The sequence below is a fragment of the Lissotriton helveticus genome, chromosome 7 (genome assembly GCF_964261635.1).
Source record: "Lissotriton helveticus chromosome 7, aLisHel1.1, whole genome shotgun sequence".
NCBI lineage: Eukaryota > Metazoa > Chordata > Amphibia > Caudata > Salamandridae > Lissotriton > Lissotriton helveticus.
In genome coordinates this window covers 314862622-314889358 of record NC_136068.1, presented here as the reverse complement: position 1 = coordinate 314889358, position 26737 = coordinate 314862622, and the positions used below count along the sequence as shown (strand labels likewise).

General features: G+C 48.4%; 1 protein-coding gene across 2 annotated transcripts in view; it reads right to left on the bottom strand.

Moving 5' to 3' along the window:
- The window catches only part of IFT52 (intraflagellar transport 52), a 201980-nt gene that overhangs the window by 53101 nt on the left and 122142 nt on the right, over positions 1 to 26737 (bottom strand). For both annotated transcript variants that reach the window (XM_078650500.1, XM_078650501.1), the window contains 2 exons: positions 9047 to 9115; positions 1631 to 1785 (listed from right to left, as the gene is read on the bottom strand). In XM_078650500.1, the coding sequence (XP_078506626.1) occupies positions 1631 to 1785; positions 9047 to 9115 (224 nt within the window). The remainder of the gene's footprint in view (positions 1 to 1630; positions 1786 to 9046; positions 9116 to 26737) is intronic.

The following is a 26737-nucleotide window of genomic DNA, read 5'->3' as shown; positions in this document are numbered from 1 at the left end:
GAGTTGGAATTGCAAACAAGAGACACAGAACAAAGAGTGCAGGAACAGCATTTGCCACTGAAGTAGAGGTCTCACTACTAACAACGAGAGCCAGATGGAAGTCTATCCTGAAGTGGACTATTTTTGCAGGTACGTTTCTGTCTTTCCGGATGTGGACACTAACAGTAAGTAGGAAAAATGTTATCACTCTCAGCACCACATACGCGAGACAATGAATGAAATGTCTATGTGGGCTGGATCAAAATATGACTGACACTGGCAAGCTACTGGCTGAAAGTTTCTGACCCAGTACCCGACCACACATTTGCTTTACTGTGGGATGAACCAATATTTTAATGATACGAACTGGGCAATGGCAGTAGAAAACTGATCTAAAGCCCTTTTCTGCCAATTTGTTTACTACCAATTTGATGCATTGCTTTTTGAGAATACAACACACTAGCGAATCATCTAAACAGTCTTGTTGTCAAATCTTGAAAGGGATCTAAAATAAGATTCAAGTGCCCCGAAACATTCTTAAAATACCTCTACTTTTCTTTGAAGCACTATCCTCCAGCCTGAGTGTTTTAGCATTGAATATTTGACTACTTCGTCTGTTAGAGCAGGGCAATGAAGGTTTCATTTTCCTTCAGAATTTATTGGATTGTCTTTGACAAGAAGTAAAACCTTCTGAACGATAAAATATCAGTAACCGCAAATCACCAGTAAAAGCATAAGCTTCCGTATTCCCAGGAAGACTAGTTGCTATCAGTAAACATTTAAGTAAACAGATTAGCACAATACCTCGGCCTAGTGTTTAATGTTTGCAACAAATCCTGGAAAGAAGCAATGACAACCTAAAAGGGTTATATGTCTGCAACAATTCTATAAAATAACCGGACATGGGATGCCAAATTATGCCACAGACCTGAGCACTCCATTTTCAGATTTCTGTAGATTTTAATTGGAATTAACACCCGAGTAAGAAACAAAAATCACAATTCACTGAGTTGCTACACCATTTGAAGCAAGTTGATGAAACTGCAACTACTGTCATCTGTATTTGTTTACCTGGCTATGTAATGGCGCAATCACACATTTTGGAGTATGTGTTTCCCAACTACTATTTCCATAATTGTGCCAAAATAAACAAGAAGCAAAAAACTTGAAAAGGCATACAAACAAATTACATTATGAGAAAATCAGAAAATCGAAACTTGCAGAAAAGTTTCTAAATTCCTGTGGCAGCAGGCATAGAGTGGTATGGAAGATTGAAAACAGATTTGGAAACATGAATAAAGAACAATAAGAGACCAGAAAGGAAAATGAATACAGTTTGAATAAGGTACTCCTTATAGTAATACTAGTAACACAGTTCTTCCACACTTGCCCCTAACAATTTGAAATTAACTTAGCACTATAATACAATCTGTAGCCCCACACCTAACAATTCACGTTAGACAAGCAAATTTAAAAGTTGACAGTGCAACTTTTACAAGACGAGATTTACGCCCCAAATAATACTGGCTACTGTAGACTAAATGGGAGTCAATTGTAGGCAATGGACCAAATGTTATTTCTTCCCTGCCCAAAGACTGTGCACACTAAAATGAGTTAAAACATGTGAGAAATATGCAGCAGAGTGACTCACTTTATGACTTTGGAGAGAGATGTCGTGTCCAGCTGGTAGATGGTCATGTCGAAGAGAGTGGTGAAATCTCGGGGATTCTCTTCTCCCTCTTGCAGGCAGACTCGCAAATGCTCCGACAGCTTAGATATGTCAGGGAGCATGGTGTAATCTGTAATCTATTATACAAAGATGAAAACATGGTAAGAATAGGTCACCTTATTGTCACAGTATCCTGATCTACCTTCCAAACTCCCTTTTACAACATGAACTCTTTGGAAGAACATATGGTACACTGAAAAGTGAAATGAAAAAAACACCAAGACAATCGTAGGCGTAGAGAAATTTCCATTCCATGTTTCATATCTGCTCAGTTTGTGGATTTAAATTTCTATCCCAATTGTTTCTTTCATTTATTTTAAAAGGCACAACCAATTCACTGAACAGTGAAAGCAGGTATATGTTCCACTTACAGTTACTGTTTCAATTAAAGGAATTACACATTATCTTCTGTTTTTCTGGATTAGGATATCATCAGGAAAGTGATTTTTAAGGATTGTAGATATGATGTGATCACAACACTAGAGGGAGCCTCATGAAATATAGGTGACAAAGGGTATCAGCTTTTCAACACACCGTGGGAGAGATAGTTCTTATCCTCATTCAGAATCATTGGATGACCTTGCTGAAGACCAGAAGAGCTTAACATATTTGCATGATAATGTGTAAGATCCATGAACACATTCGAATAGATAAAAATGTAAACTTTGAAAACCACTTCCCGAAATATATGTCCAGAGCACACAACATATTTGTTTACATAAAGTCAAATAGATTTGCATATAAGGACTATAAATTTCATTTAAATGATTTTGAGTCGTCTACCAAAAGCGAAACAATAAAGCTGGGAACAAGGCATTTAATCTTCTCCACATACCAATGTTTACACTGCTCCTTTTAGGAATTCTAGAGCTGCTATGACCCCGAACGCATATCTGTGTCCGTTAGGCACTTCATTTTGACTGGTAACTCAAAGTAAAATTCCAATTATCCTTCCAATTTAACAAGCAAGAATTCAAAGACGGTACCAGTGATAGAAAACTAGAATTATAAGGAACAGAGTAGGTTAAGAATTCAAAGTTTGCAAATCACACAATATCCCACAAACAAATCACCTCCAAGTTTGGATTCTGAAATACTGCCTTTAGACTTGGTGAGCATTCGGATGCACATCTGTCTTTGAGATGTTGTGTACCAGCTGCCTTGTAATTTGGCCCTATCACAATAGGTTCGGTCATGTTTAATGAACTGATTACATTACATGAGATCCACAAATGCAGAAACCACCGACGGGGAATAGCCTTTTAAGAGCTGAGCTTGATAAACCTACAGAAAACTGGGATTTCCTATTTAATCTGAAGGAGAAGACCAATTTTAAAAATTATCGCTTCAGTTTGTTTGTAACAATTGCTTTTTGGAGTGAGTCATCAAAAACTACTCAAGAATCCAGATAATTCAAGCACTCAGATGCCAATTGTCATGAATTGTGGGTCCTCCTCAGAGCCGCAAAGGTTACATATTTAACCCCTTTGTGCAAGGACTTAGTTCTCAGCACCAAGACAAATTAGAAATCCAGTTGGTCTGCGACCCATTCACAACCCACCAAACAAACGACACTGTGCAGTTGTTGCTTTCTGGTCACGATTAGGGAGTTCAGGGACACAGTGGAACTCCAAGCGTACTTTTGTAAATTCGTTATGCACTCAAAATAGCACTAAGACAGGGGACAAAAACTTTAAAATATGTATTTCTAAAATTCCAGTCTAGAGCATAAAACATAAACGGTAACCAAACAGAGTGAGAAAATAAATGTAGCAATGCACGACATGGCCAGACTAAACAAGATGAACACCATTAGTACATTCCTAGTATCGCAACACCCTATTGCTACTTCTAAGCGCTATGTTAAGATTTTTCAGAAGTAGAAAATAACAAGTCTATAAATAGAGTTTCTTGAGATGGATTGCACAGTATTGCTTTTTTCAGTACGAAATAACGGTCTAGCTATTCTCTATCCCAGTCCCTGCCCAGGAATGAACGACAAGTGCCAGGCCGAAGGCCACATCGTTGCGCTGCTCTCAGAACCCTGAAACAACTCTGACTGGGGCTGCTTTGCTGCAGCAAACTGGCTTGAACTCTGGCCTGATAGTTCAATCGCGAAGCCTCTCCAAACTATGGGCAAATTCAAGGGTTTTTACAGCACTTGGTTGCCAATTTTTATCGCAGGTTTAAGTTTGGCACCGCCAATGTCCCAACAAGATAAATTAAATACGGCAATATATGTGTCAACTTGATTCACATGTATATATTTTAGTCTCCACTGTAAGTATCCATATTCATGTGGCAGTGACCAGATTATAAACAAAAATATGTCAGCCTAGATAGGAGGCGTTTATGACGCTAACAATTGTGCACATGTCTAAATGTCACACTTTTAAACAGAAAGAAAGAACATTTTGCACAAGATAAAGATAGAAAAGATGTAAAATTTTAGGAACACAAAAAGATGATGGATGGAATGCTGAACATTGGCAAACATTCTCCCTCAATACAGAGATCTGGGCCCAAATCTATTTTTTTTGCTCATCATGCCTTTCCAGTTTGGACCCAGCCATAGTCAACTCACTCTTGACCCCATGAGAACAGTCCAGCCCGAACTGCCAGGCCAGGTCCTCCCCGGACCTGAAACAAGAATTGTGTGAAACCCTGTTTCAGAGTATCACCCTTTAATCAGCCAGGCAAGCTTGAATCCAATGGCATAGTGAGCATGGGCCCACGTCTGGGCGTACCGTTCCCACTTAGGACGACTACAGCAACACAAAAAGATGATGGGGGGAATGCTGAACAGGGAGGTCCGGGCATGGCAGTTCGGGCTGGAATGTTCCAATGGAGAGCAGGGTCAAGACAGCTTTGCATATGGCTCGCTCCAAACTGGGAAGGCATGGTGAGCAAACACAACAATGGATTTCAACCAGATTTGTGACTGCTGGTGAGTATTTGACAATGTTCAGCATTTTGTCCATCATCTTTTGTGTTGCTACAGCGTCAATGACATGTCCATCAAACAAAAAAAATGCATTTGTGGCAAACATCAGGACTGCGTCTTTTGGAGGGCACGAGTAAATCTAAAGAGACTTTATATGGGCAGACAACTATATATTCCCTTACAACACAGTCTAACCCAGATACCGAAAACAAATCCAGGGAAACAACTTTAAAAGGTTTTCTTCATTCTGAAACTATGATGGGAAAGGAGGCCAAAACTGCAACAGCTTTTATTATCAATGAGGGAAGGAAATTGTTTCAAAGATAATATTGAAATATATGCCAGCCACGTTGATTACTCATGGATTCCTGTTGAAGATATTCCCACTCATCTATATAGTCTTCCTAGACATGGAGCTAATAAATCATTGAAGGATATTATTGACAGCTTAAAAGGGTAACGAGGCAGGAAGTGATCAGTCATTCCAGTCTTATGACAGTCGTAATTAAAAATAATGCATACTGTACCACCATTGTCCACACTATAGGGCGTTAAATGAACAAGTGTCCTTGATTTCTTAGAGATTTTTTGGCCACCCACGTCTCACTTGCCCCCAACGTGCACATCAAACCCTAAACCACCATACCATGTGATTTCTGGTTGTAGCTGACCTGCTTTTCCCTACTTCATCTGAACGCACTCTATAACTTAGTAGATAGCAGTTATGCCAGATCTTATTCAATTTGAAAAAAGGACCTCTAGAAAACGGTGATCCAACAGGAGTTCTTTTAGGCACATGCAGTGAACACTACTTGCGCCCAGATATTGTTCTGATATTTCAGGGGTTTCTACTTTTTTGCCCTAAACTGGGTCCTTAAGGGCAGCACTTTCTGCAAAAGCGAATAACTACTTTTCAACCCTTTCTAAAAATACTTGCGAAATGTATAACTTTCCCCAAAATATTCCGGGACTGGAGTTACAATAGTGAATATGCCTCCTGGAATATTTGGGGAAAAGTTGTTCTTTGACCTTCCAGTGTCTGCTTTGACCTACCAGTGTCTGCCACGTTTAAATTCTGCCCAGAGGGCGCAGTTCAGTGCAAGACACACAAATACAAGATATTTTATGACCCTCCTCTATAGTGACCAGTGTTAGAAATGGGATTTCCGGTTAGCTGAGGCTTGCGCCAAAGCCAGGCAGAAACCACCACTCTAGTCAGAGCAAGGGAGTTACATGCCAACGATAACCCCTGCTCACCCTCTAGGCAACGTGACGCGAGCAGTAAGGCTAATCCCAGAGGCAATGTAAGTTAAGTATTTGCGCACGCACCCCCAGCAACAACATCCCAGGCCCCCCCACAAAAGGAACTCCACACAAGGTTATATACAAAAATAGCCTTTGTATTATATCAAACGCATTAGATAGGAAACACACTTTACAATGTGCCATAGGCACGGGCGGACTTTACAGGGGATATATGTACAGGACAGGGCCACATGGACCACTGTCAGGAATAAGCACTTGGTAGAACTAGCACTTAGGCCATAGAACTATTGTAGCACCAAATAACAAATGTAGCACACAACCAGTAATTATTGGCAAAAGGTAAGTACCACCTAAACAATCCTAACCACTTTAGGAAAATATCACGCAGGGAACCATGAGGTCACTAGCATTACTATACTAGGAAAAACAACCTCCTAAGCATAACAATACATTCAGAGGTATAGGCACAAAGACATTACACATGATGCAGAAATGACATTAGGCCGGTCATCACAAATTGCGCAAAGGATCACATAGGGCAAAAACATGTACCCCACGCAAGGGCACAACACATAAACTATCCCCCAGGCCAACTGGCCTCTCCGGGGCTGAAACGCCCTGTGTCCCAAATGTTAGGGCAGGCTGCGCAGGCAGCCAAAGAAGATTGCACAAGAGGGGCATGCCTAAACTAAGCAGCTGCCCACTAAGTGCTGGGCAGCTGGGGATCTCCTCTGGGCTCTCTGGAACAGTAGGGCCAAAGAACAACGTGGGAGCCTCCCGGGCTCTGGCACAGCTGTGCTCCGACCATGCGAGAAACCAGATGCCCCTTGGAGCCTTGTGGGCTCTTGAAGAGATGCTGCCCACACTGGGGGGAGAGGCCCGCTGTCAGCCGGGACCGCTCTACCACCCTAAATGCCCCTTAATCGCTGGAGTCCCTCTCGGGGGACTCGGAATCCAACTGTGCCCGAGACAACGTGGGAGCCACGGGGCTCAGTATGCAATAATGCCCCCAGGAGCCTCGGGGCTCCAAATCCTCAAAATGCCCCCAAACGTTAGAGAAAGCCTTGTGGGCTCTAGGAATGAAAGTGTGCCTCTCTCAGGCACGAAACAAATGCCCCCGTTCGTCGGAGCGGCCCGCTAGTAAGTGGGGCCGCTCAAGGAATCTGACCGGGCACCCAAGGGGCCTTTAAAGATCAATGCTGCCCCAAAAGGAAGATAGCAGCCGCAGGAGGGGGGCGGGCACCAGCAATGTGCCCCGACGCCCCCTCGGACTACAAGGGCCCCCGGAGCTTCGTGTGAGCGGCCCGCTATCCAGTGGGGGCCACTCAAGGGACAAGCCAGACCCACCCAGAGGCCCCCTCCTTACTGGGCTCTTCCGGGCAGACACGGCACTCTCCTCTGGTAGCGGTCGGGGGACTCCCTCCCTACTGGAGTCCTGCTCGCCGGCTGGACGCACACACGAGAGCTCCCGCTCCTCGGGGCTCTCTCACACTTCCCGGCGCTCCTCTTTATCCCGTCCCAGCGCGGGGTAGGCCCCCGCCTGGGTCCTCTGAAGGCGGCGCTGCCTGGGACAGGCTCTCTTCTTCCTTCTACACCGGAGCGCGGGGTGGGCTCCCGTCGACTTCCAGTTTTTGGGCTGAAGCACTTCCGGGTCGCCGCGGGCAGCGCGGCGGCCCTCAAGGCACTCCTTGGCAGCACAACACGGGGCAGGCACCCCTGGCGGATTAGGAATTAAAACTCGCCGATTTACAGCAGGCAAGGCTGCCATGCTGAAATCGGCTGCTGCATGAAGGGGGGAGGGTCAAATCGCAGGGTGGGCACCTGCGCTGAAGATCGGCCAAAGGGGGGATCCCTACGCCGGGGAATCCCTCAACGAAGGGAATTGCAGCTCCGGGCTGCAGGTGAACACCACCGCGCTCCTGGAAGGTAGGAACAAAGCGCCTCCCAGGAAAGTAGGAACAAAGCGCTTCCCAGGTGCTTAGCCAGCCACAGCAGTCCCAAAAGTCCAGGGACCAAGTATAACTAGGAAGGAAGGCAAGGGGGGGGGGGGGGCAAAGGCTGGGCCCAGGGGCCAGCTCACAAGGCCCTCCAGGCAGGGAGGCAGTCCCCAGTGGCAGTCCTCCTGGCGCCCAGCAGCAGCAGGCCCCCCTCAAGGTAGGATCAGGAAGAGAACATTGGTATGGGTTCACAGCCCCTTCTTATACCCAGAAATCCTTTGTCTAGGCTGCAGGGTGGGGGGAAAACCAGTCGCAGCTGGTTTTGGAGCACTCTGATGTGCTCAACCCCTCTCACTATTCATTGGCCAGGCTAGGGTCAGTCGCACCGCAGGGGGTGGAGCCATCATTGTGTGGGGAAAGCCCAGCCCTATTCAGGTCCCAGGTGCACCCTCCCTCACATTAACATGCAGATCTCCCATTCACCACCGGGACAGACCCATCCTGATTCATGGAGCCAGGCACACCAGCCAGTCTCAGCCAATCACAAGCCAATTTACCTTTTATACACAGACAGGCCAACTTCTAGAAGTAACACTTCCACACTAGACACAACAACGCCGCACACATCATCGCGCAGCATTTAATCACACGAGTCCGCACATACCAAACTCAAGCTTGCACTCCCCACGCATCAGGAACTATCAGAGACACATACATTCCCCATGCATTCCTATGGGAGGGCAGGCCAACCTCACTTCACGCACGCACTTTACCCTGGGACACAGTGGTAAAGTGCGCAGAAGCCAAAAATCACTAACACCAAGTAATAATTAAAAGCAAAAAGTTTAGGGGTGAACCTGCCAGAAGGGCCAAGTCCAACAACCAGCATTCTCTTGTATACACCCGTTATGACCTCCAAAAACGCCCCGAAATCCTAGTGGGAAACCCAAAGAATAGTTAGCTGGAAAAAGTATCCATACAAACAATTTGGTTAACCATTGGCTTCATTAGTTGCATATTTCCTATTGATCCTTCTTAGTAATCTTTTTACTCTTTGAAGCAACCACTCACTGCCTGCATTGCTTTTGAAAAGCATATGTGCTTAAAACAATCAAAGCTTCTCTATTTGTTATAATCAACAGATAGGTATACAACTGTGAATTACTAGCTCTGCAAGGCACTCACACCTACCTCAGGGTCCTCTGCATCGATCTGATTCAAAGAGATGTCATTTGTCGTTAGCCACTGGAAAACTACATCCTGTGGAGAATGTTAAAGATGAAAAGAATGTGAATAAACTATTTCCATATACTAAATACTTTGTATTTTGACACGGTTAATATTTGTAGCAAGTAAATATTACCATCTCTTTGTAAAAGTACTATCAACCAAAGCAAGAATATGCAACATAGTATTTGATACTGAATAAACACCCTTAAGCAGGAAAATCAGAATAAAATAATTTAAAAACCCATTTCCTGAGAGACCACATTTATTTAATCAAGTCCAGGAGAGGTTTAAAGTGGATAATGGAAATAGCTGGTAGGCAGTGGTGTCTAGCATTCTCTAACAAGGTAATTTGTGTTTCAACCCCTCATGTATCCAAGACCAGGGCTGAAGTTGATACGTAACATCTACAGTAGGTCCTTAAATAGATGGGTGGGCTCAAAGGCTGCTCCAAAGGATTTTCAAAGCTCATCTTAAACCTCATGTCAGTTGAAATAAAGAGAATAAGTAGTAAAGGTGAGGTTGTTCAAGTAGAGAATTGCTGTACGTATAATAATGTGTACTGAATATCATTATTTTGTACTTTTGAAAATTTTTAGTTAAGTAAAGATTATATATCCGACGCACTGGTTTTCCAAGGTTGATATCCTACACAGTGAACAATAACTCAGTGTCATTGAGGGGAAAATTCAAAAGCAAACAGCACAAAATATGACAATGTCTCAGTAAAATATAGCTGAAGGATTTTTGATTTAGAAGTCCAGACCATGACTCATCATTTTAGAGGTCAAGTTGGTAGTAAAAAAAGAAAATGTTACTTACCCTGTAAGCATCTGTTAGTGGCATGTAGATTCACATGCTGTGCATACTTCAGCCATTTAGGCTTGGATGTGTACAACTTATTTTTCTTCAAAGAAATTCTTTGAGTCACAGGACCTAGTGAGGCTACCTATCAGTGGTAATGCGCATGGGCATGGGTTCCATTGTTAGATTGCATTTTTCCGCACGAAGGGCGAGACTGGAGATGAAGCTTAGAGACACAGTAAAGATAACCATACAAAGCTGAGTATGAAAGATAACAAAAGGTAAGAATATCTACAAAAACCATATGCGACTGGGAGGAGGGCAGGCACATATAAATCTACAGCACTACATGCCACAAACAGATGCTTACAGGGTAAGTAACAATATAACAATACCTGTTCATGGCAGATGTGGCTGTCGATACAGATTCTGTGCATAGACTGCAAAGCAGTCCACCCAAAACCAGTGGCTTAGCCTCAGGATGTTGCAGATGACGGGGAAAGTGTAGGGAGGAGATTCTGGCTAACCTTAGCTAGCGGTCAGGCCAGGACATCCACATGGCAGAGTTTGGTAAAAGTATGAGGATGGACGTGGTACGTTATTCTATGAAGTTAATAGGGAACAGTACTTTCAAAGAAAGGCTGCAAATGGGGATTGGGGCACCAATATGGCAGAACCCAAAGCAGAGCTCAGCTCTTGAGGCTCTCAGGACCACAGAGACACCGCCGGTTTCAATAGACTCGAGCTGGGGGGCTCAAGTGCATAGGTGTTTTGTCCGGTGGGTTGCATACTTTGAGACTCTCACAGTTCTCAGAGCACTTGCTGAAGGTGAAAACACAGCAACACGACTTTTGGCATAGAGACGGTATCTGTTGAAGTCACTCGAGGTGCAAGTAAGTTTTGGCGCCATTGGTATTCAAACTGAACACAAACAGGCCTTGGTGCTTACAACAGGCTCTGGCACCTCCGGGTATTGGTGCAGGGACCCTTTAGGGTAGATCAATATCTCGAAGTCTGGATGGATCAAAATGGCTGACCTCCTGGACACTCTGTGACTTCCTCATGGGCTGCTGCTGCATTGGTTAACCCGGTGGTCAGCGTATCAGCAAATCAGACTGTCCGGTTGGTGCCTGCAGGCAAGTGGCGCCTCCACCCACTTCAAATGAGATGCTGGTGGGTTGGCAAAGTGCTGGCAGCTCTCCGATGCTTTGGGAGGATGTACGGCTGCAGGACGATTCGGGTCTTGGTAATTGTTAGGACGGGAGCAGGCAGGCATGGTTTGGTGCCACGTCCTCAGTTAGTCCACATTTCTTGCGCTCTTCGGCTCATCTTTGTCCTTCTTTGCCCTTCTTCTTCTTTAGTCAGTCAAATCTGTGTTCCTGGTGTCAGGGGACCACCTTAGTACAAAGTTTTGGAGCGTTAAGGGGAGTGAAGAGTAGTAGCCAATGGGCTACTTACCCCTGGGGTCACTACACCTGCTATATGATCACTTCCTATAGGGCGTGGGCATAACACTGTCCCAGATTTCCTAATTCCACCAAAGCCAAGATGACCGAATCCTTCTTTCATGGAGCACATTAGATAGCCCACATTAGGGGTGTGACTAGCCTGGTGGTACAACAGGCCTGCCTGCATAGCTAATTTCCCACCTGTCCTGGTGCCAAATGGGCCTCAGGGCAGGGGGGTGGCATCTCCAAGGTCTGGGGAAAGCCAGGGTCGCATATCAACGGTGGCAGGGGCTATAAAGGCCTGGCTTTCATACACTAAATCACTAGCCATCCTGCTGGAGATGTGAACATCTTCCTCCGGAGCAGGCATTGTTTCTGGCCTCAGAGAGTGTAGCCTCTCACCTGCAGGGGTCATAAACTTGCCTGTGGTGGCAGACTGGACGATAACAGCCATCCAGCACACTAGACATAGGTAGGTTTTTCAGGGGGCACGTCTATGGTGCCCTCTGGGTGCATGTCAATCATTTTAGCACTGGAAAAAGTAAAGATTTATTAAGACAAGGGGTTTGATACCAAACACCAAAGGTTCAAAGAAGCCATCATGTAGCTGGGCAACTCGTAATGACCAGTGCCCAATACATGTACTTTAAATGGATTTCCCTGGTCACTTGTACCATATAGTAATTGAACTAGACAGCACAGGGACAAAACTGCTCATGCAGATATGCCCTCACATGTAATATAATGCACCCTGCCTTAGGCCTACAAGGCCTGCTGAAAGGTGATTTACATATTTAACATGCAGTGACTTATGCATGGCACACAGGGAGTATGCCATGTCATGTTTTCACTCATGATTTGCACCATTGACATGCAGTCTGCACACAATTTGTATGAGATCCTTTTGGGTGGTATAATGCATACTGCAGCTCTTTGATACCCATGTGCAGCTCTTTGGTACCCATGTCCCAGGTACCCCAATTTCTAGGGACTTGCAGTGATGCCAACGTGTGTGCCAATTGTGTTAAAATTAGACCATTTTACCTTGTTTTAAGGGAAAGAGCACGAGCACTGGGTCATGGTTAGCAGAGACCCAGTGCACATCAGTCGAAAAACATCAGTGGCAAAAAGTGAAGATGACCATGACAAAAAGGGGCACTTTCCAACACTGTCTTCAACCGCTTTCTGTGGGCCATGGAAGCCAAAGCAATGTGGCACAGTGTTTGGGTGAGAAACACAGATTGCAGACTTCGTGGAGGCCTGTCCTCAGATACTTGGAGTGACAAGTAGGGCAGAACCGAAATGGAGTCCTTTCCATCACAGGGACATCCTCGACCTAAGTGATGGTATTTGTAGGAAGCTGGCTTTTTATGCAGTACGCCAAAACGAGGTATACTATGTAGAGTATATAGCTTTACAGGGCTTAAATTAATAATCCCAAATGTTCTATTTTGTGGTAGTTTGGGCGAGCAGTTTAGGCTTATCAGAGGTTAGTATCAGTGCATTTGTTGAACACACGTAGAGTTAATAATTGAGACACACACACTCGAGAAGAAACTAGAGAACAATTTAGAAAAAAACAAGTTTTAAAAAATATATTTTAACACCACACGTTTTGTAATTGGCTAAGTACTTTGAGGTATCAATTTTTACAGGTAAGAAAAATTGTAGCACAATTGTGTTTTTACCTGGTAATGCTCTCCTTTTTTTTTTATTAATCCATGAAAGTTTATCGCAAGTTACAATGTTTTATAAAAACAATGGTTTACAGATACAATAAGATATCTTAAAAACACACATATTTCATAATACATAGAAAATGGTAGCGATTCAAAATACATAGGGTTCATTAAAGTCCGAGTGCAGATATATAAAATCAAATATATATCACCTCTAGCTATTCCTCATTCATTCTTATAAGACACCACTCTGCCCCAATTCTCCATGCCCAGTTTCTTTTTCCGAATACCCTTAATTTCATATAGGCTATATTCTATATTAAACATGGACAGAAATCGAGCCCTCCAAAGTTGAAAAGAGGGCACATCTTTCTGGAGCCACATTGAAGCAAAGCATAGCCGAACCACAGCTGTTGCAAGAAAAATCAGATACCTATACTTATATGCTGGTTGATTTGAGACCTCTCTCTCAGATACCCCCAACAATACCTGAACAGAAGACTAACTTACTGGGCCCCCCACAATTTCCGTAAAAAATGTATCTATGTGGACAAACAAATTCATTAAGTGCCTACATGCAAAAAAAAATATGTACAATACCCTCATCATCTGATCCACATCGGAAACATTTCCCATCGTTTGTCCCCCCCATTTAAGGAGCTTAGCTGGGGTGTAATAAAGATTGAACAGAGTCTTATAGTGTTGTGCACGGAGGTTCGCAGACATTAACTATTTCCCTGCTAATTCAATAGAGTTCTATCCGCACACCAGTGCATCCCAGCCTGGCATCCCATTTGGTGTTATGGCCCAGCCTCCCTTCTCACGGGGGAGAGTCATATGTCGCATGGCTCTGCGAGATTTACCCTGAGCCCATAGAAACCTGGCCCACTCTGACTGTAATACTGCAAGTTGGTTGCGGGGGATTTCAAGCGGCACTGATCTAAAAAAATATAAAGTCTTGGGTAGTATCAGCATTTTAAGGACATTACAACGTCCCACAAGCGAAAGATGTAGACACTCGCATCGGTCCATTTGCTTCTGTACATCGTTTAAAATGCTGCCCCAGTTAACCTCGACCAATGATTTTAAACAGGTCCTTAGGGCGTGGCCAAGATGGCGGAGTGAACGGACGTGTTCCTCCTGAGCTCCCGCGTCCGCCTAGGCCCTGAGCCTTGAATTTACGCCTTTCTCCCCCCTAATCGGCCCGGTGGTCCGGGTGCGATCAGGAGAGCGTCGGAGCGCAGCTGAGTGGTGCTCCGGTTCCTTCACCGTTCGCGGAGTCGAGTGCGGTGAACCCGACTGCTGGTACCCCGAGCAGCGGCGGCGGAGCGGCCCCGACTGGAGGCCCGGCTGTCGGTAACGCAGACCCTGGGGGCTGCGGAGGGAGACCTGCTGCGACGGAATCGCCCGCAGGGATACCGAAGGTGCCGGTGGCCCAGGACCGAGGTGAGCTGAGCGGTCCGTGGACGGGGCGGCAGGCTCCGGATACGCCCCCAGGGCTAATCGAGACCGCGGCTGCGGCCGGGCTGGGAGAAGACGCAGGCCAGGACCGCTGGTGAGGCTGCACAGGTGCAACAGCGGGCACTGGCGGATGCTCAGGAGGGGCGCGGAGGAACTTTGGCGACCCGCTGGCGCAGTGTGCACGGACTTCATGGTCGCTGACCGGTTCCCCGGTAGTGAGGAGGGCTCGGTCCCGGGCCGGGAACTACGCGAGGCCGCGGCTGCGGCCTAGCAGGGGACACTCGACGGCGGAGGGCGCCAGTGAGGCAGCGCCAGCGGAGTAGCGGGTCCTGTCGGGCTGGTCACCAGCGATCGGCGGCCTGCCCCGAGAACTGCAGTGGTCCTGGTCGGGGGTAACGAGGCCGGATTGTGGTGGAGCCGGGCCCCAGGCGTTAGTTCCCCCCACGATCGGGCAGAAGCGCCCCGGGGTGACGAGGGGAGTACAGAGCGACCAGGGGCATTGCGGATAGACCGCAAGAAGAGCCAGAGCTGGCGGAGCACAACACCGGCATGGAGCTGGCGCCGCTGCGACACTGGGCCTAGGGACCAAGCCAGACCAGGGGCGCTGCCCAGGAGAGCGGTGCGGGGCTGGGAAAGGCCCCTCTCGAGTGATCGGCTGCCGGTAGCGGAGGATCCTCGGCGCCCTACGGATCACGCCTGAGGGCCGGAGTGGTGCAGGTTGGAGCATCGGCGTCGGGCTGCCTGGAGCCGGGCCCTGGACAGAACTTTCCCCTCTCCCCACGAACTCAGCGGAAGAGGTGAGGTGTGGGCTGGGTGAGTGCATGGGGAAGCGGGACCCCCAGAGGAGCTACAGACTGCCATAAGTGGAGCGCAAAGTTGGCGATATATCGCACCAGGGTGGCCGGGGGTACACGACAGCACCTGATACCCGGTGCACAACTGGGAAGAAGGAGTGACCTGGGGACGGCAACTGGGTGGCACCGGGCTCCCACTGAGTGGACGACTGCCGGGGGCCCGACCTTGAGTCGAGGAAACCATCAGGGACAGGCCTACGTAGCGGAAGCTCTCGAGGGCTCACGCCAGGGAATAGAGCCTGATCGGGGGACGGATTGACCGGGGCCTGCTATAGTTTACTCAAGAGCTGCGGAGCAGAGAGGAAGATGGCTGGGCAGAAGGGCGGCAAAGGCAGCAACCGCACGCTCACAGAAATGCTCAATAAACCACCAAGCAAAGGAGACAAGACCTCGACGCAGTCGGGAGGCGCATGCGGATCTCAAGGGGGGAGCAGCGGAGAACCCCCGGTCACCAGATCTTTTTTAGAATCCCTTTTCGGGACACTGAGAGACGACTTTCAGGAGTTGAAAAAGGAAGTGGCAGGTGAAGTACGAGAATTGCGCAGAGAGGTAGATGGACTCGGGGAGAGGGTGGAGGCGGTTGAGAGCTCAACGCAAAGACAGGACGAGGAGATTACGCACTTGCAGCAGGAGGTACTCCGCCTCAGGGACCAACACATAGACCTTCAACTGCATAATGAGGATCTGGAAAACAGATCAAGACGGAACAACATTAGAGTCCGGGGAGTGCCGTCCACAGAAGAGACCTCCGGCATAGTGGCCTATTTGCAGGACCTGTTCCGCACTGTCCTTGGCGAACCTGCGGATTTCCCCGTCAAGATAGATAGAGCTCACAGAGTAGGTCCGCAACGGCGCGCAACTGGGCCGCCGCCAGATGTCTTGGCTTTCCTTCCTGACTTCCCGCTGAAGGAGCGGATTATGTACGAAGCAAGGAAGAAACAGACGATAGCATTTAGGGGTCATCAAGTAGCGCTGTATCAAGACCTCGCCGCGACCACGCTCCAGAAGCGCAGGGCATTCAAGATTGCAACGGACTTCCTGAGGCAGAGCGACACGCCCTACTCCTGGGGGCACCCTTTTCGCCTCATATTCCGGTGGAATGGAGAGTCGCACCAGCTGCGATCTCTTCAAGATGTCTGTGAGGTACTAGGGATCACCGCAGAGGCAGAGGGATCGTCCACGCCACGGAGGAGGAGGAATTCTACTGATGGAGGCTGGCGGAGAGTCTCGAGACACAGGACACAGAGAGCCCCACAGAGACCGGCTTCGCCCACAATCAGATCTGGGATGGCGGACGCAATTCGAACAACAGCCGAGTCCTCGGTGGTCGAGGAAGAAGTGGCGCTAACCGCATAACATGTCTCCGGGGGGAGATTGACAATGCATTACTGACGGAGCTGGCTTTGGGGGGGGGGGGGTGGGCGCGGGAAGGCGAGGGAGGGGTGCTGGTGGCGAGTCGCCCACGAAGGTAATTCACCACGGACTTGTCCGAGAGGGGCAGGCCTGGGACTAATTGGACTACGGACGGTTGGTAAGGATGGGTTGGAGGGTTCATGTTGGGGTTAAGGGGGAGGGACTGCGGGGATCGGGGAGTTGGGGTTCGGGGGCCTTGGGATCCGGGAGGGGGGAGTTCGGGGAAGCTTTGTCCGGTGTTGCTGTTATGTTCGCTCAGCTTAGCCAGACCTCACGGGCCGATCCGAGGGCAGGATTGGCACTTGCTGCTTTTGCTTGTCAGGTGCTGGAAGGTTACATTAATCTGGTATGGCAGGATTGAAAGTAGTGACTTTGAATGTGAAAGGGCTAAACAATCCCACGAAACGTAGGGCGGTTCTCTCCTTGTTAGAGGCCTCACAGGCAGACATTTGTCTGCTGCAAGAAACGCACTTGCTGGTTGGTGACTGTCACAGGTTACGGTCCCGTTCCTTCCCCACACAGTTCTTTTCCTCCAACACCACTAAAACGGCAGGAGTAGCTATATTGGTCTCTAATTCCTTTAGGGGTGAGGTGCTACACAAATTAGCTGAGCAAAAGGGGAGACTGCTGGCGTACAGATTTAAGTTGGGGCCTTTGCAATTCACGGTGGGGTCGGTTTACTGCCCGAATGAGCGTCAGGAACACTTCCTCCACACTACACTGATGGATGTCACAGCATCTCCCGACAGGCATCTCATTCTGGGGGGGGACCTGAACCTGGTGTTTGATTCCTCACTAGATAGATCAGCGCAGCGCTTCCCACAGACCGGGGAATTGTCGTCCACTATGAAAACACATTTAGCTGACCTCGATATGCACGATCTTTGGAGAGGATTTCACCCCACAGATAGGGATTATTCTTATTTCTCGCACGCACACAAAACATATGCACGGCTGGATTATCTGCTGGTCTCTGGCCCGGTTCGTGACATGGCCACTGCCTCTGAGGTAGGGGTCATCTCCCTCTCAGATCACGCACCGGTCTCGGGGACCTTCCTGCCCCCGTCGACCCCGGTTCAGCGCGGAGTCTGGCGTCTGCGAGACACCCTTCTACACAAAAAAGTAGTGGTGCAGCGTATCACTGAGGCAGTGACTGACTTTCAACTGCGTAACTCTAACCCCGACACCACATTGGCGACTCAATGGGGAGCGCTTAAGGCGGTTCTACGGGGAGAATTTATAGCAATATCGGCAACCGAAAATAAGGAGAGGAAAGTTAAACGGGAGGAACTCACGCACAAGGTCAGGGAATTAGAGCAGGTGCATCGACGAACGGGGGCTCCTAGAATTTGGAAGCAACTAAAGGCGGCGAGGAAACTCCTGTCGTCTCTGGACCTAGACAGAGCTGAATATGCGGCTCTCCGTCTGAAACACGCATATTACACGGGAGGGGATCGCTGTGGCAGGTTATTGGCAGCTAAGCTCAGAATCGCACACCAATGCCGTCGAGTCAAAGAACTTGCGGTGCCAGGTGAGCGCACAGTCACAGAAGACGTCGAAATAGCTGAAGCTTTTCGACAGTTCTACTCTGAGCTCTATGCGGAGGACGGCGCGATAACTGGGGACCCTGATGAATATCTGGACTCGGTGACTCTCCCGTCCCTAGCTCCAATACAGACTGACTACCTAGACCGAGAGATTAGGATAGAAGAGGTTATTACGGCGATCGCTAGGCTGAAACTTGGGAAGGCTCCGGGACCGGATGGATACACCACCCTCTTCTATAGGACATTTTGCACTACCTTGGCTCCAATATTGACCAAGCTGTTTAACTCTTTCGGCTGCCCCGGTGCTATCCCACAGGATCTTCTGCATGCCACGGTATCGGTCATACCAAAACCGGGGAAGGACAGAGCTCAGTGTGGCTCGTACAGGCCGATTTCCCTCCTAAACGTTGACCTTAAAATCTACACGGGGATCCTGGCTGCGAGGCTGGCACAGTATCTCCCTGGGCTGATTGAACCGGACCAGTCCGGCTTTGTGCCCGGAAGGCAAACGGTGGATAATACCAAGCGTTTGGTGCACGTACTGGAGAAAGCTTCGCGGATCCCTGGAGAAAGGATGCTCCTCTCGGTCGACGCCGAGAAGGCGTTTGACCGGGTGCACTGGCCGTATCTTGAACGGGTGATGGCTCGAATGGGCATAGGGGAGAAATTTAGGTGCATGGTCTTTAATTGTTATAAGTTCCCGTCGGCGACGGTGCGTGTCAATGGCTGTGGATCGACACGCTTTTATATTGAGCGCGGCACGAGGCAGGGATGCCCGCTATCTCCTCTACTCTTCGCTCTCTATATGGAGCCCTTTGCCCAGAGAGTGAGACAAAATCCAGATGCTACGGGAGTGCGAATGGGGGGCTATATCCACACGGTTAGCTTATATGCAGACGATGTCATTTTTGCGCTAGAGGATCCGCAGAGGGCTTTACCCGCGTGTATGGGAGAGCTCGGGGCTTTCGCGAGAACGGCCGGGTTTAAGATGAATCTGGGTAAATCCACGGCGTTAGATATCTCCCTGACACCTGGGACGAGACGAGATTTGCAGGGGCGTTACCCACTAAGATGGTCACGGGAACACGTGCCTTATTTAGGTATCCTGCTGGCTCCCACATTGTCAGCGATGGTGGCGGTTAATTACGAGGTGTTGGGCAAGAAGGTGAAGGAGGAACTGGGGAGGTGGAATAAGGGGACGATATCGTGGCTAGGCAGGATAGCGGCGCTGAAGATGACAGTGCTACCACAGATCCTATATCTCTTCCGGGCACTTCCGCTGCAGCCCCCTAAAGGCTGGATACGGATGATGCAGACTGCTCTATCCCACTTCGTTTGGCAAGGCCGTAAACCCCGAATGAAGAGAGCATTGACGACTCTAGCACCGGAAGCGGGTGGATTGGGAGTCCCTGATCTTCACAAATACTTCCAGGCGTCACAGTTGAGGTACTTGGTGGAATGGAGCAGATGGGAGTCGGATAAGCACTGGCTCTTCCAGGATCAGGCAGTGGCGGGCCGGCCATTGCAGGAAATACCATTCCTGCGCAGACAACACAGGCCCCCAAATCTCTACGCCTCCTATGTTACTAGGGTGCCGCTGAGGGTGTGGGATGCCACTAGTGAACTATTCGAGCTTACCTCGTTCCCTTCTCCGTTCACTCCTATTGTGAACAATCCAGACTTCACGCCAGGGACGGAACCGGGTGCCTTTGCGCACTGGCGTGAGAAAGGCTGCAGAGCGCTTTTTCATGTGTACGGGAGGGAGGGGATCCTCCCCTTTGAGGACCTTAAAGAGAGTTACCAGCTGGCCGAGGCAGATAGGATGCGATATTGGCAAGTCAGACACTGGGCACTACAACCGCAGGTGCGGGACGCGGCGGACAGGGACTTGTTCCCTTACGAGCGATGGATGGCGACGCGTACATCGGATGCAAAACTCATATCGGATCTGTATAAAATGCTACAGCCTCCACCCACACACATATATAATCCTGGTAGGGAGAGATGGAACAGGGAATTGGGGAGAACGCTCAGCCACAAGGAATGGGAACAAATCTCATACCGAGCGCGACATTCTGCATATCATGTGGGGCTCACAGAAACCTTCACCAAGGTGTCAACGTACTGGTATCGCACTCCCGAACGCTTGCACGAAATGAACAGGCTCATAGACACTACATGTTGGCGCGCTTGTGGGCACACTGGGACACTGACACATATCTTATGGGACTGCCCACTGATACAGGACTACTGGAAGGAGGTGATCGATGAAATTGATAAATGTTTTGGGATAGAGTTACCTCGTTTCCCGGCCTATACTCTACTGGGCCTGCCTAATGCCTTAATGTTCCCATTGAAATCCCGGAGAGGGAGACACATAGCCATCGCTTTGGGCTCAGCTGTGCAGAACATTCTAATACACTGGCGCACTTCCACTGTTCCCTCGATCACAGGTTGGCTGCACAGGCTGTGGCACGTACTGGGCATGGAGAAAATTTCGCTTACACTGGCTGGGGAGGTCGACCAATTCACTGAGTTGTGGCAACCATTCCATACTTTACTAGCTACTGAATTCAGGGAGCTTACGTGCCCTAGATACCTGAGACTCCTTAGGCTTACACCACCGATCACTTGAACGGCCAGTAGGGAGTGGGAGGGCCGGGTACGCATGTTGGGTAAATAACAGGAGAGGGCTTGTGAGTTTCTGAGATCTTCTTTGCAGAACACCGGACGGGGAGTTGGGGGTGGGGGAAGGGGTGGGCATGAGGGACTGTTGGGGTTGTTTGTTATACTAAATGTGAGGTACAGAGGGATTGTTATTTGCTTTCTGGTCGACACTCGATTGCAATGCCCGAGGACGCCACCCATGGCGGCTCTTGCCTAGCAAGGACTGTAGAACTCTGCAGGTGGCGGGGAGCTCTGGAGAAAGCATCAATTTTTCACGCTAGGAACTGTCTATTATCGCCTGATTTTCTTTTTCTTGTTTTACATTGCTGTACCACTGTACTTCCTTAATAAAATACTTAAACCTAAACAGGTCCTTAGCTTGACACCCAAGTATGTTACCTCACTCACAACTCGTGGGTCTTCAAATACAGTATTAGAATCTGTGTTTTTGCCACTTTAAGTTTGTATCCTGAGGCAGCCCCAAACTCCAGTGTCAACCGTTCGATTTCTGGCATAGCCATACTCGGATTCAGGGTTGCTACTGCAACATCGTCTGCATACATAAACACACTGTAATGCTCCTGCTGCACCATTACTGATTCTATCCCTGCACTTTGTTCTAGCATTTTTTAAAACGGATCTATATACAATGAAAACAACAATGGGGAACAAGGACATCCCTGCCTGGTTCCCAGCGAGATACGAACTGGACTTGATTCGAGACCCATAATACGGACCTTGGCTGATGGGCGACGATATATAGCTTGTATGGAGGTAATGAAGTTCTGTTTAAAACCTACGGAGTGCAACACGGCCCATAAAAATTCCCAAGCGACCCAGTCGAATGCCTTTTCGGCGTCTAATAGTGTCATGCTAAATTCACTCCCCGCTGTGCTAGCTATGTCTAACATGGTTACAACCCTGTTGATATGACTGGTTGTCCCCCTCCCAGGGATAAATCCATGTTGTCTCACAGATACTAAAGGTGTGATCACTTCGGCCAACCGGGTCGCTAGAATCTTGGCGTAGATTTTACCATCTACATTTAAAAGCGTTATCAGCCGATATGAGCCAGGTCATACACCGCTTCTCTTGCAACATAATTATTAACTGATATTAGAATCGCCCTCGCTCTAGGGGGCCTCTGGCCCGGCCTGTTGCGTTGCACAAACGGGAATCTATGTGCCCTCTGGATTTCGTGGCTCCAGTCCCATTGGGTTAACCCAGGAAATGCCTCTAAGAAAAGTTCAACAATAATCTTCCCTGGGTCTTGCCCCTTTGACCCCTCTGGAATATCTAATACACGAAGATTATTCCGCCGTAAGCGGTTTTCTAAGTCAGTCATTTTCCAAAGGGTGTCATCCTTGGCAGAGCGCAGAGTCTCTGTAGTTGTCTTTTGAGCCGCCAGTTCATCCTCCAGGATCGAAATACGGGTCTCTGCCTCGTTGAACCTTTCGGCAAACTGGGAGCAAGACTTAGCAATTCGGCGAACTGCGTTCTGGAGTTTACGACAAGCCCCTTGTGTGTCCTGGCTCTCTGCGCGCGTCTTCTCTGTATGGGCCATAATGCTCTGGTAAATAACAGCCAGGGAGATATCTTCAGGTTTCTCTATGGTTTCAAAGTTGAGCTGCCCCCCACTGGCTGTCTCAGTCTCTGCCATGAAGGAATAGTCCCACTGAAAAGAGTCTGCACTCCCAGCAGAAAGGTAACCACCACATAAACCCATCCCCCTCTGCTTACGCACATTTTTGGGCTATCAGCCCCCTTATGTTTTTCTGATACAGAGTCATCCCCAGATGTCTCACAGTGGTCTGACATTGAATAAAAAGGCAAATCTCCAGAGTCACACTCCTTCCTTAAATCCTGATGCTCTCCTTTTTCCTTGTTTTTTGCCAAATATAACTTGCAATGGCCAGATTTCGTTTTATTTACCTCCCTCTGTACCATCCTGGCAGGATCTTGAGGGATGTCCCCCATTGTGGTAATTTCAGCATTATTTCCGGTGCCATTATCTCCAAGTGCCCCGCTCTCATCGTTTCCTACCGAGTTTTGGAGGCATCAACTTGGGGCCCCATCCTTATTAACCACAGCATCCGGCTGAACCAACCCACCCTTGTTCCTCATGGTCATCCACCCATTCGAGAATAGCTGATGGGGTGGTATTACTTTTTTTTAGCTTTCATAGCTAAAAATAACACGGAGACAGCTTTCTTACTGCCCTCCGTCCGCTGAACGTCCTTCTTCCCCACCGTCGATGTCAGTTTCTTGCCTTCAGCGCTTTCTGACATGTCTGTATTATTGCTCGCTCTTCCGCGCCCAAATTTTGAGGGCATACCGTCGCCGTCAGACTCAGCACTCGTCCCCGCGCTGTTGTCTCCTCACCGCCAGCATCCGATCCGCAGCCCGGGCTGCGCACGCACACCCGGAAGCCCGTCGCATCAGCAGTCCAACGACAACCAAGTGAGGGGCGCCGCAAACAGTCCACAGCATGCCGACCCCAGCAGCGCCTCGCCTTCAGGACCAGCACAGATCTTCAACCGCCGCTTGCAGCCATATCCAAATCACAGTGAGTGAAACATGCCGAACCAGCAGCGCCTCGCCTTCAGGACCAGCACAGAGCTACACCACCGCTTGCAGCCGTATCCGAATCACGGTGAGTGAAACATGGGATCAGGGAGAGGAGGGAACCCATGGGAGCTGAGGCCCGCACGACCACGGTCACGGCCGCCATCTTGCCTCCTAGGTAATGCTTCCCTATGGAGAGAAAGGCGTATACTGCATATAGGTACTTGCAACTGTTATTCTGTTTTTTTTGTTGTTGAAGTTTTATATAGCATTAACTTGATGCAAAGATATCGGAGCTTTACATGAGCACCAGCTGCATTACAAATGGACACATTCATTTTGTTAGGCAAGGGGATATTAGGTGATTTGCCCAGAATCACAGTATGTTGAGCATTTCCGGTGAGACTCAAAACCAGTTCCCCAGCTTCGAGTTCAACCGCTCTAGCCGTTCGGCTACATCCTCTACCCTCCCCTTTAGGACTTGAGATACTAGGGGGCCAAGGTCCAAAGTTCGAGTTTAGCTGTCATGAAGCATCAGGGTGCGGATGTGCTGGACAGGTTGGTAGCCTTGCAGACTACACCGTAGGAAACTGCTTGGCCACCAGGAAACAGGATGCAGAGGGGTCCTTGGGAACAAGTCAGAGAACTCCCGAATTGAGGCTCAGTTCAACAGAGTCCTGGGAGCACAGTCTATTGTCGTAGACCTGGACTGGGGAGCTCCGGTGCAGAGGATTTTGGTCGGGTGGGCCCTTGCGTCAAAAACACTCACAGTTCTCGGTTAACCCTGCAGAGGGGGGGCAAAACAGGACCGCCGGGCCACTCTCGGTGCTGGCCTCTTCGATGCGGACATCCCTCGTCAGCTGGTCGGTCATTTCGGCGTTGGAGTTTGGATTGGGCTCAAACAAGCTTTGGTTGCTGCAAGGGGTCCAGTACCTTGGCTATTGATGCAGGGCGGTTCCGGCACAGGAAACAGGATCAGTAGTGGGAACAAATGCATTGCACATGTCCTATGATAAGAACAGCAAAGAGTTACACAGCCATGTCTCAGAGGGCATGTGTGTAACAACCCAGGAGGCAAACTTCATTCAAGTATTGTAAAGACAAACACGCAGAAGAAAACTCAGTCCGGTGGAGTGGTCGGAAAATAATTTGGATTCACATACTCGTGGAGGCCTGCACAAGACTCTCAGGAGTAGGATGCTATATTAAGAACTTAGGGTCATCTACTGCTGGAATGTAACATCTCATGGTGGGGAGTGAAGGGTTCAGAACAAGCAGTCAAGTTTGGGCAAACAGGGGTTATTTGAAAGGAAACAATGGCTTAAAGGTCTGCAGCCCTGTAAATCCTTGCCCCAAATGAACTACTTTCATGTGGCGGACCAAAGGACGAATTTAGGGTGAACTTAGGAAAGGAATCCAGGACGCTGGAGTTTTGCAAGTGAAGATAAAAGTCAGAATTCGTATAGTGAGAAATGACCATATTATCGGATTCCTCATCATCATCTTTAGTGTATGAAGAAGTTGGAGGCCTTATATGATGCCCGAATTAGGTCCAAATATTTCCCCTAGTACAGTTGTCAAGGCAGAAAGACTGGAAGAGAGCCTGGAAGAGAGCCCTTGTAAGCTTACTCATTTGCTTTGACAATATTGTATCTCAACTTTGGATTAGTCTTCGTCAAGGATGGCTTAGGAGTCAGAGAGAGATCGAAAGTGATGCAGACAAGAATAAAGTGGCGAGGCCTTTGGCAGAGCAGTTGAAGTACAGCCCAGCTCTGTAAGGGAAGCAGACTGACATCAATTGAAGTAATGTAGAGGTAGGAGGGCCCCAAAAGATCCACAGAGCTGAAAGACACCCCAAAGCATTCTTGAAACAGTTTAAAATATTCAGCATGACCTCAATTTGTGGTAGAGTCAGATGTCGGATTAATTGAATGTGTAATCTTTCCTTGGATCAGGAATTTCTGGATGTTATAGCACTCTGGGCGTGCTTTTACTTAAACCCGTCCCTGCACTTCTCTTTTGCTTTGGCTCTGACCTACCTCATAAGGGCAGCCTTGAAAGGGATCAGCCCTACTTTTTATGTTCTGCAATGAAGAGAATGGCTAATTTTTGCAGTACTTAAAGCCATGCTTGAACCCAAGGCACCATAAGCAAACATTCTGCAGGTCTGTGTCAAACAATTGTTTCAGATAAGCATGACATGTCTTGAATCCTCTTAACAAGAAGGGGGGATTACCGCTCAGGGGTGAGCGGAAGGTCCAGTCACAGTCAGAGCCCAAGGCAATGAGGAGAACAAAAGGGGTGGACTGGGCTGTTCCTAAAGGAGTCTGGAGGTCATCGAGGTGTAGAAGGGAGTACTCGTTGGAGAACTACCCCTGGGTATCCATTATGTTGGATATAATGGCCTCACACACCCTTGCGGGTGTCATGCTTCATCATAGGCAATGCTCCTCGTTGGGTAGGCGGTGCAATTCCCAACGGGCAACACCTCTAGGAGGGGCTCTTTGGCAGAGATCTTTTTATCCAACTGCCTATGGGTGAAGTGCGGGTGTGGGGCCAGGTCAGTGTAGACGGTGTGGGTGAGAGTAAAATGAAGCAAGAGGTACCGGAAAGCAACTTTATTCTGGTGGTCCTTTGCCTCAATTAAAATAGGGGTTAGTCTGTTATCGCAGGAACTAAGGTTTCCAAGTGCGAGACAGTACTAAAATGTGGAAGGTATGGTCAACATGTTTCTCGCTCTACGTTCATTGACATGCGATTCTTCAGGACCTAATAACAATGCAGAACTACTGTCTACCAAACTTGATCTACGCGAGTATCAGTTACATAAAACATACTATTGTACTACCTGTTTAACACCCTCTCCTGCCTATTAGTCAGGGTCGATGTGTGTCAACAGTGCCCACCGGGTCAGACATCAGGGGTGAACCACTGTAGTTGAGGTTCAACAGCCTGTGTCTCAGCTATCTCGCCTACCCCTCACCGCCGGGTCTGACTCTCCAATTCCTAAAGTTTGAAAACTAACTGGCATTGTGTAAAGGATTTGATGCTGCATTTCCTAAACATCCTCAAGATAAATCTGCATACTCCTTTTTGGGATTTATCAAATGGTCCATTGTAAAGTGCAGGGGGTGAACTTTATTTGGAGCATAAAGGGGTGATAGCTATGTGAGTCCTAGTTTAAGGGACAACCTATCCCAAACAGTAGTAGGCTGTA